Below are 14,960 nucleotides of genomic sequence, written 5' to 3' on the forward strand. Positions count from 1 at the left end.
AAAATTAAGGAAACATTTGCTGTGTGTTACATGTTTCTTTATAGACAAGAGCGAATAGACTGATACAATTTACAGCTTGTGTTGGATAAATTCAAAGGGGAAATAATGCGAGAATATAAATCATGTACTTTTACTGCTTTTAAAATCATAGGCACTTTTTTGTAGTGGACTATCTGTTTCCAGGCCGAACTATTTGTATTAGCTTTCTGGTAAACAACAGATAATTATCTTGCTTTATGTTGTGAATTTTAGATATACTGTATACTCAGAATAAGATTACAGTCCCATAAAACAAAGCCGGATTATTTATTCTTTAATTGAATGTCTCATCATCATTTCCTACACTGCTACTTGGAATACCTGTAGGTGGCTTAAAAATACTGCTAATGCCAGACTGAAATCTGCCTGCTGAAATACGCAAACCGAAAATCAGCTCCTCTGCAAGCATTAGCCTCCTGCCTGCACCCGGAACCATTGTGCTGGCTTGATGCAGGTACATGCGGCTGAATTCGGTAAAGAAATGCTAGTAGTTGCTTCTCTGCCAAATTCAGCCCATTCTGGCATTAGCCTAAGAGTAAAAGAGACAAGGTAGCTTAGCAGAGACAATGTAAACAAATGTATTTAACTTGTAAATAATATAACAACATGGAATTTGAACCAATTATATTGCAAAAAAAATAAAAAATTAAAGAGGACTTTTAGGCTAGTGGCATATGGGGCATTTTGACTGCTGTTGCCCTCCAATAGAGAACAGTAGGAGTCATAACACCTCTTTCCAGCTGTCACCACTCCTAATGTTATTTTTGAAGCATTTAGGATTACATTCATGTAATGGTGAATGTCGGACCTCCATGCAAAAGCATATTGCCTGTGACCACAAAACTTCCCATGTGCCATTACCGTTGATAAAACATATATCATATTATAAAAGGGGGATAATTATGCAATGTGACTAACATGATTAGTAACTATTAGGGTAGAATCAAGGCATTCACTGATGAGAGGGATTGTATGAGTCTATAGGCAAACCACTAACAGACAAACTATAGAAGGAAAAAACTATTTGATACAAAAAAGGTTAACTGTCCTATATTCAAAATGGGTCCTCATTGAGAAGCTCCCTGTTAGCAGTCTCCAAACGAAAACGTTCTCCTTATTCCTCAGTGTGCGGCTCTAGTTTTTATAGAATAAAATTTGCTGACTGTTTAAAATGTTGACAACTCATTGTGACCATTATAATATGATGCATATAGAAAGTGTCACTGCAATGATAAGTATAAATAAATATAAAATAAACCCCTAGAAATAGTTATGTATTGTACCATATGCAATAGGTACCACACTGTGCCCTTTCATAAGAACTGTGGAACTGCAAAGGTAACATATAACTGAAATATTACTTATTGTATTTCACAACTTACCCCATAAAATTTCAGGTTTTATCTTATACGTACAACATTATAATTTTGCTTGCCATTCTACGAGCACACAGGAGAAATACAGCTGTCAGTAAATAGCATGCATATCGGACATTATACATGCACACAGTGCTTCATGCTGGCTGCAGACATTAAACATTTTTTTAGGAACCAACCTACTTAATGCTTTGAAACCGAAAAAGTCAGATATGGAAACCTATTATTACTAGCTGCAACCCTATAGCTAGACACTAATAAGATAAAATCAGATTCCAGATCCTGCTTCCACTTCTTTTCCACAATTGAACACTATTTAATTGCCACGCTTACTACTGTAATATTCTAAGCATTACATTTCAATCTACCCTCATGCAGGTAAAATTCAAACCTGGGGGTAAATTTATCAAAGAGTGAAGTTCCGCCACTAGAGTGAAATTCTGCAGCTCTCCATCAATGGGTGAAAGTGAAATTTTACCCTTTGATAAATACGCCTTTAAAAACCCCATAGAAATGAATGGGAAGTGGCGGAACTTCACTATTAACTTCACTCTTTGATCAATATACCCCCTGGTGTCTAAAGGTGGCCATGTATGAGCCTATAAAATTTCCAACAGACAATGATGGCAACTTATTGGCCATGTATGGGGCCCTCAGACAGGCTTTCCCGATTGATATCTGGATGAAAATCAGGAAGACATCAATCGGACAGGTTTAAAGATCCCGTTGGATCAAGGATCACATTGGTATGTTGATGCGGTCCCTGCTCCAACCTCCTCTTTTCTTGTCATTGAGAGAATCATTGGGGCCTAAAGCCCCCAACCGAATCAGACTATCGCCCACCTCAAGGTCGGCATATTAAGTAGAGATCCGCTCATTTGGCAACCTTTCCAAACAAGTGGATCTTTGCATGTTTGGCCAGCTTAATACTGACAATTATGTAAAAGGTATGTATTTATTTAAAGGGACAAACCAACATATGCCAATTACCCTAGAGGGCATGGGTGGCCAAAAGAACAGCATTTGAACAGTACTATGGGAAAACACAGTACTTATTGGTCAATATAATTGTGCATATGCAAAGTTAGTTGGCTCTGATGGAAGTTTCTTTGTAATCAGTTTGGTGGATAGACTCATTAGGCACTCCGCTCTGGGAGAAGAAACATACTAGAAAGGGCAACAGCACATTATGTAAGGCCTCTACACCAGGCACCTTATAGTATATAGATCTTTTGGTCTTAATAGATTCTGTTACTTAATTTTAGCATCTAGCATGCAGAATCAATGGGGTGGTTCACCTTACTGCATAATATTATTGAATCTCGATTCACAATTGCTATAATTCACAGTGCCTATCACTGGGCTATGCCAAACAAAGGCTGCAATCAAAAGCACATCTATGTTTTTCTAAGGAAAGCTGAGAGACTGGCTATTGTGGCAGTGCAGAAAGGTTGCCCATCGCTAGAATTAGAATACTTTACAAATGTATCTCTGCCTATTTCCCCCAAACAATAGTATGAGGGAAATACTTTGGCCAATTTATGTTATAAAGCAAGGACGTGTGTGGGATTTTTACATGGAGGATATGATGTAGATAATGAAATGGTAATAGGGTTGCTGTATATTTATAATGAAAGTTATTCAGTGTGGACCTGGTGAAATTACTTTTTGCAAACAAACGCATTGGTGCTGTTAATAAACTAAAGTTAGTTTCAGATTGGCATCATTAGTGGTGTGAAACAAAGTGAATATTTGCCTGTGGGAGTTCATCTTATTTCTTTTCTTTTGCTTTCCCTTTGCAATTGTCATACAACTGTTAGAATATTCTTTACACACAGGCATTAATGATTTAGTATCATTTCTCAGAAGAAGAAACCTAAGATAACCATAATTTAGAAAGCTTTACATGGCAGGTATATCCTGTCCTTAATCCCTTTGGACGCCAGTCATGTTAATGATTCCATCTGTTCAGTATCTGGTTTAGCTGTTGACATGTAGGGGCATTCTGTTTCCAACTAAAGAAGAAGAGGGCAGCCAGGTTATAAAGCCCATGCATGCTGCAGTGCAGCTGTTTGTTGTAGGCCAGAAGTTTCTATTTATAAGATATCAGCATGTCTGGCCACCACATACTGCCAGATCACAATTCATTATTCCAGGCAGCAAGCAGCAGTGAACATTACAAGCGCTTTCAGAACCCTACACAAAAAAACGAAAGTTAATGCCGCAGGAGGAAAAGGCACAGAATTGAGATTTCAAAATGCTAAGTCACTAATCATGCACCTGCTTTAAGTTGGCATTCTCAGAAATCACAGGAGCAGACAGGATGCTGAATACCTAGGTTTCCGAGAGGTGTACATCCTGAAGAGCTTCTGTTTATTACTACAAAGCTTACTAGGAGGGAGGGGAGATACAGGATTATCTTACAATGCAGTAAACTAATGGCACACAGGTTAGGTCTTACCACGTTTGACAACAGCTATAAATGTTCTAATAAAACAGTGTGCATGCTTTAAACAGAACATAAAAATATGACTTATTTATAAGTAGGCTTTGTCCTACCTTTTCATTTTTCTGTCTACATGAATCTCCTTTTCTGAATGCCTACAGTTATAGGCTATTTCTGGACATAGCAGATTCGAGGGTTGTCACCATTTAGTTCTGGCCTTACCAGCCAATGACGTAAGTGTGCGATAAAGGGTCTGTAGCGCTTTGGATTTAGGAGATGGTAGGGCTTGGTGAAAAGGAGAATGGAGTTTGGGGGCAGAGATTGGCCAGGGCAGAACAACTAGATATTATAAATTTACTGGCAAGAACATTGCGTGTAAGTTTGTAATATCATCCAGGCTTGGCTTGTATTTTACCAGCTAAGCCTGTAAAATAAAGACCAGGTGACAAAGCTACAAAACACAACAGCTCTTGCAGCATTAAAAGGAGGAACTATACCATATGGTATGTAGAAGTCTGCAGAAACCAGCAATGGTCAAACTGTTCCATCCACTTCCAGAAAGACTTTGTTGTAAACATGGCACTTATAGTGCTTGAGAATTCCTGAATAGGCCCACTGTCAATGGAAATACTGACAGGCAGTGAGCGGTGCAAATACTGAGAAAAGGAAAGACACAATAAAAAATGTTCTCACTATTAAATGTTTTTATGTAATGATAAATGTAGAATAAAGCCTTCCGATAAATAGAGCATATTTTCCCTTTTGTAAAATTAAACACATTGGCTTATTGCCATGATGCAAATTTGCCCTAGTGCAGCTGGGGCTAACAACAATCCCCAGATATTTGTTTTCATTATTCCCTTTGTACTAGAACAGTCTAAGCTCTATATGCTATAGGCAACTATGCTTACAAAACGTGCATCATGCTATTGAAAAGCCCAATACTGATAGTAGTAGAGTATCAGATACATATAAAGAGCCATTTAATCATTTTAACATTATTTAGCAATCTTAAATATGAGTTGAGACATACAATTGCTTCTAGTTTATTAAAATTAACAGCCATAATTTATTTGGTATTCAAATTCTTCTGCACAGAACAGTTGGCAGGACAGAGTTATTGCAGTCCAGTGCAACCCATTCATTTGAGCATTAAATCAAGAGCAGGGCTTGTGCACTTTATGAATTTATTCATTATTCTATCGACAGCAAGGTTTTGCAAAACATTTTGTAGAGCAGCAGGGACTATTTTACTGTTTGAAATTGTCACATTGAAAGTGATAAACTGTAGAGCAAAAGGCCACCAGAAATTGTATTATTTTAAAATGGAACATTACACTAAACTGTGGTGGATGTTTAAAGGGATCCTGTCATCGGAAAACATGTTTTTTTCAAAATGAATCAGTTAATAGTGCTACTCCAGCAGAATTCTGCACTGAAATCCATTTCTCAAAAGCGCAAACAGATTTTTTTATATTCAATTTTGAAATCTAACATGGGGCTAGACATTTTGTCAATTTCCCAGCTGCCCCTGGTCATGTGAGGTTTACATTTTTTACAAATAATGCCCTACTTGGTATCTGCACTATACAATATATTTTAAATTAACAAATGTATACAGGTATGGGACCTGTTATCCAGAATGCTCGGGACTTGGGGCTTTCCAGATAATCAGTCTTTTTGTAATTTGGATCTTAAGTCTACTAGAAAATCATGAAAACATTAAATAAACACAGTAGACTGGTTCTGCTTCCAATAAGGATTCATTATATCTTAGTTTGGATCAAGTACAAGGTACCATTTTATTATTACAGAGAAAAACTAAATCATTTTCAAAAATGTGGATTATTTGGATAAAATGAAGTCTACGGGACACAGCCTCTCTGTAATTTGGAGCTTTCTGGATAACAGGTGTCTGGATAACAGATCTCCTACCTATAAATATATACTAATGTATATTTATCAAATTATAACCATGTAACACACATCATGAATTCTTTACACAAACTTCCTCCCACTAGATTATAAAGTCAGCGGTATAGGAATAGAATTCAAAGTAAATCTGACACATGTTCCTTAGATGAAAGGAATCCATGTAAGAATAATGAACAGTGCGTTTGTACTTTGTGGGCATGGTATAAATGTGTGTTTGTGAGCAGCATTCTTACAATTGATGATACTTAGTTTAAACAGTTCCTTCACAGCTGCTTACAACAAAATAAACAGAGATTTACAATGCCTTTTAATGGTATTGTACCTGGCTAAATTCACTGGAAAGGTTTTTTGGGGATTCTATAAAAGTACATTTGTTTTAAAGAAATCACAGAGCAAAACAAATGTTATCAAACATTTTCAGAATATATAGGTGCACAGGTATATTAATAGTAATTTGTTTTAGTTTTACAGAAGTTGTTAGGGCATAAAGAAACCCTAAGCTGGGCTGAATCGGTAGCTAAAATCTATCTGTGACAGTTAAGGCTTCTACCAGTTTGAGATTAAATAATTCCACAAAATACTTTTCACCTTTAAATGACAGTTTAAAAAGTCTGGACAGTGAGTAAGTGCCCACACAGGCACGAAACGCACTAGGCCTAAGCATGTCCTAATAAAGCCTTTGTAACTTATCATTACTTGAGCTTCTACTTCACTTGGAAACAGACCTCACCTCACTTGGATTTCGTATATTGGACAGTTAGTTGGACAAATGAGCTTTACAACTAGATTCTCACATGAAAGATGTTATACTGATATCAATGTGTTCACACCCCTTCTCTTGTTAAAAAGTTTTAAAGGAGAACTAAAGGAGTAGCTAGAAATGTTGGTACATTATGTTTTGGGTTTCTGTACCAGCCCAAGGCAACCACAGTCCTTTAACAGTGAATATCTATGTCTCCAAAGATGCCCCAGTAGCTCCCCATCTTCTTTTCTGCTGATTCACTGCACATGCTCTGTGCTGCTGTCACTTACTGAGCTTAGGGACCCACTCACAATATACAGTACACATAAATATAAATGTCACAATATAAGGCTAATTAGTAATTAATACAGATATTTCTACATGGCAGCACATAAACCAGTGCAATTAGCATCAAAATTTGATAATCAGCCCTGTAGCATTAGCTTATATTACAGACCAACCTCATTTTCTGCTTGATAATTTGTAACAACCCTTAAGCATAGCTTCTCAACAGCTTCTCAGAGTCCACTGAGCATGTGAGTGTAACAGACACTTTCCAAGATGGTGACCCCCCCCCCATGACAAGTTTGAAGTACTGAATCATTGCTGCTATTGAGATGCTGACACTTTAGGCTGGTGCAATAAGTTCAGTATATTTTTAGGGTTTAAATTCTCTAAATTCATACAATTGTTTATTACCCTTGTTTTTTAAATTTATTTGTTCAAAGCATAGTGGTGAAATACAGGACAGAACAGACTCTATTCTCTTTATGAAATGAAAGCACCACATGTCACCCCTGTGTACCTACAAAGCTTTTTCCATGCTTCTCCCCTGCATTCTATATCACTTTACTCCAGTAAACTGAATAAGAGTATAATATACGCAGTATCAAGATACCCCTTTGTATTTCATCTTTGAAAACTGCAGCAATTATTGCAAAAATAAATTTTCTTGATGGACAAAACACATATATACAACTCCTTAGATTTGCTTGGACAATATACTGTGCTGCAGCCGATATCCAGCTGGTCTGTAAAAATGATGCAGACCAGCTCTGAGAGATAAATATTTGACCTGTTGCTCAATCCTGTGCAGTTTGACAACGTACAGTTACTTTGGCAGTACTATCCACCATAGATTGTTCATATCTGAACTAATTTATTTTTAATCAAAGTACGTAAAATCTTTATACATTTGCTTATTGTTTTGCCTAAGGTCAAAGGGAAGCAGTGGGACACATCCAAATAAAACTTTCCTTTATCTTTTTCAGTTTCATTTATAAATTGGTCTCAGTTTATGCACCAATGTTTTGTGTTTCTTAAAATTATTTAAAGTCCAGAATTCCTGATGTTTTTAAAATAACACCCTCCTTAGACCTGGGAGCTGGTTGCACTGCTATTAGCTTCAATGACTACAACCAAAAGCAACCGGTTATTACTGACAGACTTTACATTTATTTATTGCAACTACAGAGCACTGAAAGGATTTTAGCTTTTTGTTTAAGAACTTTGGGGTTAGACTTTCATGTACACGCAATTGCCAAAATAAAGGAAACAGTGAAATATATTAATAGGCTGAGAGCCTGCTGCACTGCCTCAATACATATAAAACCAAACAGAAACATTGGAGATTTAATACAAACAATCTTGTTTATCCAAAAGTAAAAGGTCATTTTATTAATACTTCCCATTGGCCTGACATCCTGACATACACATATGTAGAAAGCACAAATGCAATCTATAAAAGAATATCCCAACACAAGGGACTAATAAGCATATAAATCAAACTCGTAATTGCAAACAGCTCCATATTAAATACATGCTTATTCAATTCTACCAATATTATTAGATTTCTTTATATGATTTGCCTCTACTTAACTTGTATAATAGCATTAGATAAAGAACAGAATTCCTCTAAGTTTTTAAATTCCATCAATGAAAATAATTCCACCAATTGAAATAATCAGCAGTACTACCATTGAGAATCTAATGTACCAACGGATATAAGCTAAACAGCAGCCATTTTGCTCTTATCTGTAGGCTGCATCTGACAGGCCTGGACTGGCAATCTGTGGGTTCTGGCAAATGCCAGAGGGGCTGCTATAAGTTGCCATAGACAGTCACTATATATTGGGCCGGTGGGAGGCTGTTTGAGCTGCTGTGTGGCCTGTTTGGGCCTCTGTGTACCTGAAATGCCAGGGCCTATTTTGAATCTCAGTCCATGCCTCCATACAAATCGGGTTTATCTCCAACTAAGTTATCCAATAGCTGAACCCAGTACTGTATCCAGCACCATTCATAAAGAATGACAACGACACCCCTATGCTTGATAGTGTCCTATTTTTATTATTATTATTATTATTATTTGCACCAGGGGTTTCAGAGTATCACTGAAAGAAAATGTGAGAGATCTTAATCTTGCTTAAATTGCTTTTCTCCCTTGCACAGGGTTCCCCCCCCCACAAATATGTTTTTTTTTCATAAAGAAAAAAGCCCCCTACCTAAAACCTTTTTAATTTTTGAAACAAATGCTAGTGGGAAAAACCCAGTGCAAATAAGGCAAGAAATGTGTGTTTTTTTGTCAATAATTCACCCCTAATTGGGAATTTTTTTTTTTTACAGAAGTGTCATTTTCCCTGGGCAACCAATCACATGTTGTATTTAAAGAGATAACCAGTAAATACTACCTGGTGATTGGTTGCTATTTTAGATATATGGACAACTAAGAGGAAGGGGTGAACAGGAGTAGACTATGGCATCGGTGACAGTGTCGGACTGGCCCACCGGGATACCAGGAAAACTCCCGGTGGGCCCAGGTGTCTGGGGGCCCTCATGCTACTAAACTTTGGCCTATTTCATGGCCATTCCCTATTTTTATGAGAACAAAGAGGCTAAATAGATGGAATAATAGATTATAGCGTCTAAGGAAAAGAGACTAGGAGAATAGAGGTTGAGTGAGGAGATGAAGAATATTAGTACTGAGAGTGGGCCCCCTGTCTAAGGTTTTATGGTGGGCCCCTGGTCTATGATTTTTGGGGGGGCCCTGGTGTCCCAGTCCGACACTGATCGGTGATCACTCTTATAATTTATCTTCAACTACAGCAAGTCTACCCATTAAGTATTCCTTTAACACTGGTCAGAAGAGAGATGAACCTGATCTGGATGAATCAATGGTCTGCATAAGCCAGTGATATCTCTAACCTTTTACAAACCAGGTCATTGCAAGTGATAGTGAAGCTATCAAGCATTATCTCTCCAAAAAGTTTCTGATGCATTGCATGGCTTTTATAGTACAACCATTCTAATTTTAATTCTGCCTTATACTGACAAATGACACTGAACACTGTTGAATCCTGGCTGGACCACTTTACTGTAAGACCAAACACAAGGTTTATCAATACCGATCTATGTTTTTGCCTATGATTTTGCCCAAGTAACGTGAAAATTCAATTCACCTGTTGACTAAAGATTTTTTTTAGTTAAAATAAAGTACGTTTTTCACAACGATTCTTATATGTAAAGTAATAAGCACACAAAAAAATGTATAAATGTAATTCTTTTTATACAAGCAGTAAATTGTCAAAATACAAACCTGCCAGATGCCTCGCCTTGTTCTTTCCTTCAGGTATTAGTAAAGGAAAGAGAAACAATGTAGTTAAGCAAACTGTATTAATGATTAATATGCTAAACAATGTAGTAGACAACTTTCCAACTGGGAAAAAAAATATAAATGAATTATTGGACGCAAGACCATGTGCAGGCACAATATGCTCAAGCAAAAATGAAAGAACCAAACCAAAGTACGTGTCCATTCTCCTCCCACAATCCTTTCCATACATGCAACATGCTTAGTACATACCACAGCCGACTGAGTTGGCAAAGCGCTTAGTGAAGCAAAAATGCATTGCTGACATATACTTAACAGAAAGCTGTAGAGTTTAAATGAATAAAGGTATCTGCTGCAGTGATGAAGTAAATTTGAGTCATTTTATATTTTGCTTCGGCAATAAAATTTGGATAGAGGTATTTGCAAAGTTATGATTTTAATAAATATTGCGAGTCATTTTTTTTCCAGGAATATTTTACCTTGTTTGTCCAACAATTGCTCTTGATATTATTTAAACACTTTAATTAAATCAAAAATCTAATTTAAAAACCAAATCCCCTCAGGCTCCAATTTAATTTTGTTTTACAGTTACTATATAACTTTTAGGTGTGTTCATTATTCCTCCACAGTTATGGAGACTTAAATGTGTCCCTGCAAGTACCTTGACTGCCAGCGTGTCTGGAATATGTGGATATTATTTATTAATATTATTTCTCTAAAACTACAGAGACCATGAAAAGTATTAAAAGATTGGAATGTAAAAAGTACGAACAAAAGAAAACTCTGTGCTAAAAAAAACCAAATATCTGTAAAAAAAAATTTACAATAGGATTGGAGCAGCTCACATTAATGTCTATAGGACCTAAAAAAAAAAGAAATTCGAATTCAAAAAGACCAATCGAAATTAAGTCGAACCAAAGTTTTTTTTGGTCGAATAGGTCCGTTTCGATCGAATTCAATTCAAAGTTTTTCCCAAAAAAACGTAGAATTTTCAAAGTCCACCAATTGACTCCAAATAGGTTCTAGGAGGTCCTCCATGGGCTAAAATAGCAATTCGGCAGATTTTAGATGGCAAATGGTCGAAGTCGTAATTTTTAAAGAAACAGTACATTTTTGAATGTTTTTCAAATTCAAGTCGAATTTGGACTATTCCATAGTCGAAGTATACAAAAAATAGCTCAAAATTTGAATTTTTTTTATGCAAAAATTCACCTCGACCTTTGATGATCTGCCCCTAAAAGTTGAATTCACTTACATTGTCTGTCATGACCTGTAACAGAAATACATTGACTTGTACTGTAAATATTTAGGTGAGGAAATGAACATGTATTTATTTATGAACAGTATGCTTGAACTTTTTTGTTTGCATGAAACTGAGTTAGTCACAAACCATTCAAAAATCAAAGCTGCTTGCCTCCAGGATTATGGGTTAAGTACTCCATACTGTTTATAATTTGGACAGAACATTACCCATGTTTAGCAGCTGATGGAATTATGAGTGACCAATGACAATGATGTATAAAAGCTTGGCAGAATGCTAAATGTGTCAATGCTAAGTCAACTATGTGACACACAAATCAGATACTTTTTTAAATCTCTTTTAAATACAAATTTCTCATATTCTAAATGCAGTGTGAAATAATTGTAACAGGTATTACAGTTCTTTAATTTTTTTTATGTCCCTGCATTTGCAACGTTATGCTTTGGCTAGGCAATTAATGCTAAGTTATTTGAATAAAACTTTAAGAAATGATGACTCAAGGCTTTTCTTCAAAGAACATTGTCAGAGTTGCAAATTTCCTTCTCTAGTTTATGAAATGGTGCCCATGATTACTTGTGTAATGACATTTCAGGAAAAAGAGTGCCTCTGTTAAATTTTTTTATCCTTAACGAAGTTTGAAAACGTATTTCCCATGCTCAGTATTTTTAATATCTAGGCTAGTTTTTTTTATCTAAAAATGTGTTTGCTTTTAGCAAAAAAAAAAAGAACCCAACAAAAATTGTAATCCTTATACTTAAAAGGCCAATACAAAATGTGTTCTATTCCTGGCATGTTAATTATATAATCATTGGTCTACTGTTACTTTAGATCCTTTTTTAGGTGATATCAGTCAAACCAGCAACCAGTGGATGTTTTCAGGTCAGAACAGAAGTGACTTTACAGAACTGTAAGCAGAAGAGGCACCAGCTAAATTGCCTAAATTATCAATTCAAATAGAGAAAATATTTTTAGGGGTCAGGCTTTATTTTACAGTCCAGAAAGAAATACACAGCAGCCTATCAGACTAATACCTTTGGTTTCTGAAATAACAAATCAGGCTAAAACACCAAATATTGGCACACAAAGTAACTCCATAGCTTGTAAAGCTCTGTGTTATTTAAAAAAGCATTTTATGACATGTCTGATTAAATATGTATGGATTTCCCTGTTATGGAGTTAATTCATGTACTAGTCATGTGTGTTTCATGCTTTATTTTACAGCCTATAGCTAGTCTTCATGGTAAATAACTGCTGAAACATTTAAGTATTAGTAGGCTTCTTAGCGCACTCTGCTCAGAAATTTGTATATATGAATCTGTAGCAAATACAGCGCCTCAAAGAGGTGCATTCTGAGCATACCTGATTGGTTTCAATTGGAACAGAGGCAGAGAGCATGCCCAGTAGTTAGAGAAAGGAGAGCTTGGGGACAGAGCTTCAAACTAGACAAGGAAAAAGCTAAAAGAGCACTGGTTCAGCTGCTTGTAATAGAGAAACTAAATAAGACTAAATGGAGTGAGAAAGGCATGTTATTCTGGGGGCTATTTAAAGTAATTTTAGAGAGAGAGAGAAAAAATGGTTTACTTATTCTTTAAAGAACCGTCAATGATTTAAATAATCATCCAAATTTTAGTTGGTGGTCAATAATTATTCTTTATCAATTAATGGTAGCAGCAATTACTTTTGTAATTAGGAATGGTGCATACTTTTGGACTTCATGATTTGTTTTGACAACTCATTTTGCTGTAGCGTCTGAACCTTATCAACAAAAACATGGAAAATACATTTAGTGAGTAATAATTAATTGTAACACAGGTTTCTTATAAACATTCTAGAAAATAATTGTGTTTCCCATAGTGAAAAAGACTAATTACTGATTAGTACAATTTGAATGCTTCATGTGGATTGTTGATTGTAACCCTTGTTAAATAATTAGGCCATGCTTCCAAATACTGTATATGTATTTTATTTATTGTTTGGATGATCATACACCCAGATGTAGAGAAAGCTAAATTAGATGCAAATCTGTGTACACTTTGAAGCCACTGATTCTTCTCCATAGAAAATGATACCCCTTTACATTTTAGAGCTATGCCACACGGAGCTACTTGTACCAAGCTACTTATGGCAGCTACAAAACACCAGAAAATACCTTGGGGCAGATTTGCTAAAGGGCGAAATGACTAACGTTGGCGAAAATTCACCAGCAATACGTCATTCAGGCACTTCACTGATTTACTAATGGGCGCAGTTGTCACATCGGTAGAGAAGGAGACAGACGCTAGCGTTGCTTCGCACTCTAGCGGCAGACGAATTTTCAATCTGGCGAATGGATGTAACTCTGCAAATTCACTAGGATGCAGATTTTACTGAAAATTAATTTCGCCAGACTTGCCTTCGCCAGCTCAGACCAGGCGAAGTGCATTGGAATTCATAGGACTTGCACTTTTGAAGCCCCAAAAAATGCTGGCGTCTTTTCATTTTTTCAGAGTGATAGCCTGCAAAGGTCCATAAAAATTTTTTTTTAGGTAACCAAGTTCCCCCCTACATTTTCTAACATATGGAACATAAACTATACAGTGGGCTCAACTCTATTTTCTTTATTAAGGTTCCATGGACTTGTGTAATGTAATATATTTGCTGCAACATATATATGTCCATGTAACCTTATCATTTCCTGCCGTATGCAAATTAGGCAATGCTAGCGCATCTTCGCTATGATTGCTGAAGTAACGCTAGTGAAAATTCGCCAACATTCGGCGTCCTGGACGAAACTTCAACTTGCAACTCATTTTAGTGAATTAGCGTTGTCCTAGCGAATTTATGCCTGGCAAAGTGTTGCGAAGGCTGCGAAGCTGTCGCTGGCGAATTTTCGCCGGTTGGGAAATCTGCCCCTATGTCACAGACAATTTTGAGAATTGTCTCTCCTAAAACACATTAAGACACTTATCATTATTGTCTGTTTTGTAGCCGCAATAAGTAGCTCAGTGTTTCAGTTCCCATAACTATAAATGTTTATAAAGAATTTATTCCATTAATAAAGATTATATACTGTACGAATGAGAAAAGGCTAAGACCTGATGCACAGGTGCAGCTTTGTTGTGACTGTGACCTTATTTGGTTAGACCAGCCCAGAAATTATATTCTAGTTTTATTTGTGAATATTTGAATTGGACCAAGATGATGCAGCTTTTTCAGAATTTCCAATTCACTTACCATACAGCCTCTACTGTGCGTATTGATCATTTTCTACATGCCTCTTCTAAGACACTTCAAATAGACTTACAGACTTGACTTGGGGGCAGATGTATGAAGGGTCGAATATCGAGGGTTAATTAACCCTCGATATTCGACTAGGAACTAAAATCCTTCGACTTCGAATATCGAAGTCGAAGGATTTAGCGCAAATCCTACGATCGAATGATCGAAGGATTATTCCTTCGATCGAACGATTAAATCCTTTGAATCGAACGATTCGAAGGATTTTAATCCAACGATCGAAGGAATATCCTTCGATCAAAAAAACTTAGGCAAGCCTATGGGGACATTCCCCATAG

At 36.4% G+C, this 14,960-nt stretch overlaps 1 protein-coding gene across 3 annotated transcripts in view; it reads right to left on the bottom strand.

Annotated features, from left to right (window-relative positions):
- kcnq5.S (potassium channel, voltage gated KQT-like subfamily Q, member 5 S homeolog) overlaps positions 1 to 14,960 on the bottom strand; it is a 263,575-nt gene that overhangs the window by 20,541 nt on the left and 228,074 nt on the right. Inside the window, exon 9 of one of the 3 annotated variants that reach the window (XM_041564678.1) lies at positions 10,131 to 10,157. The exons of the other annotated variants lie outside the window; for them this stretch is intronic. Within the exon in view, the coding sequence (XP_041420612.1) occupies positions 10,131 to 10,157 (27 nt within the window). The remainder of the gene's footprint in view (positions 1 to 10,130; positions 10,158 to 14,960) is intronic. 3 annotated transcript variants of the gene reach the window in all.

The sequence above is a fragment of the Xenopus laevis genome, chromosome 5S (genome assembly GCF_017654675.1).
Source record: "Xenopus laevis strain J_2021 chromosome 5S, Xenopus_laevis_v10.1, whole genome shotgun sequence".
NCBI lineage: Eukaryota > Metazoa > Chordata > Amphibia > Anura > Pipidae > Xenopus > Xenopus laevis.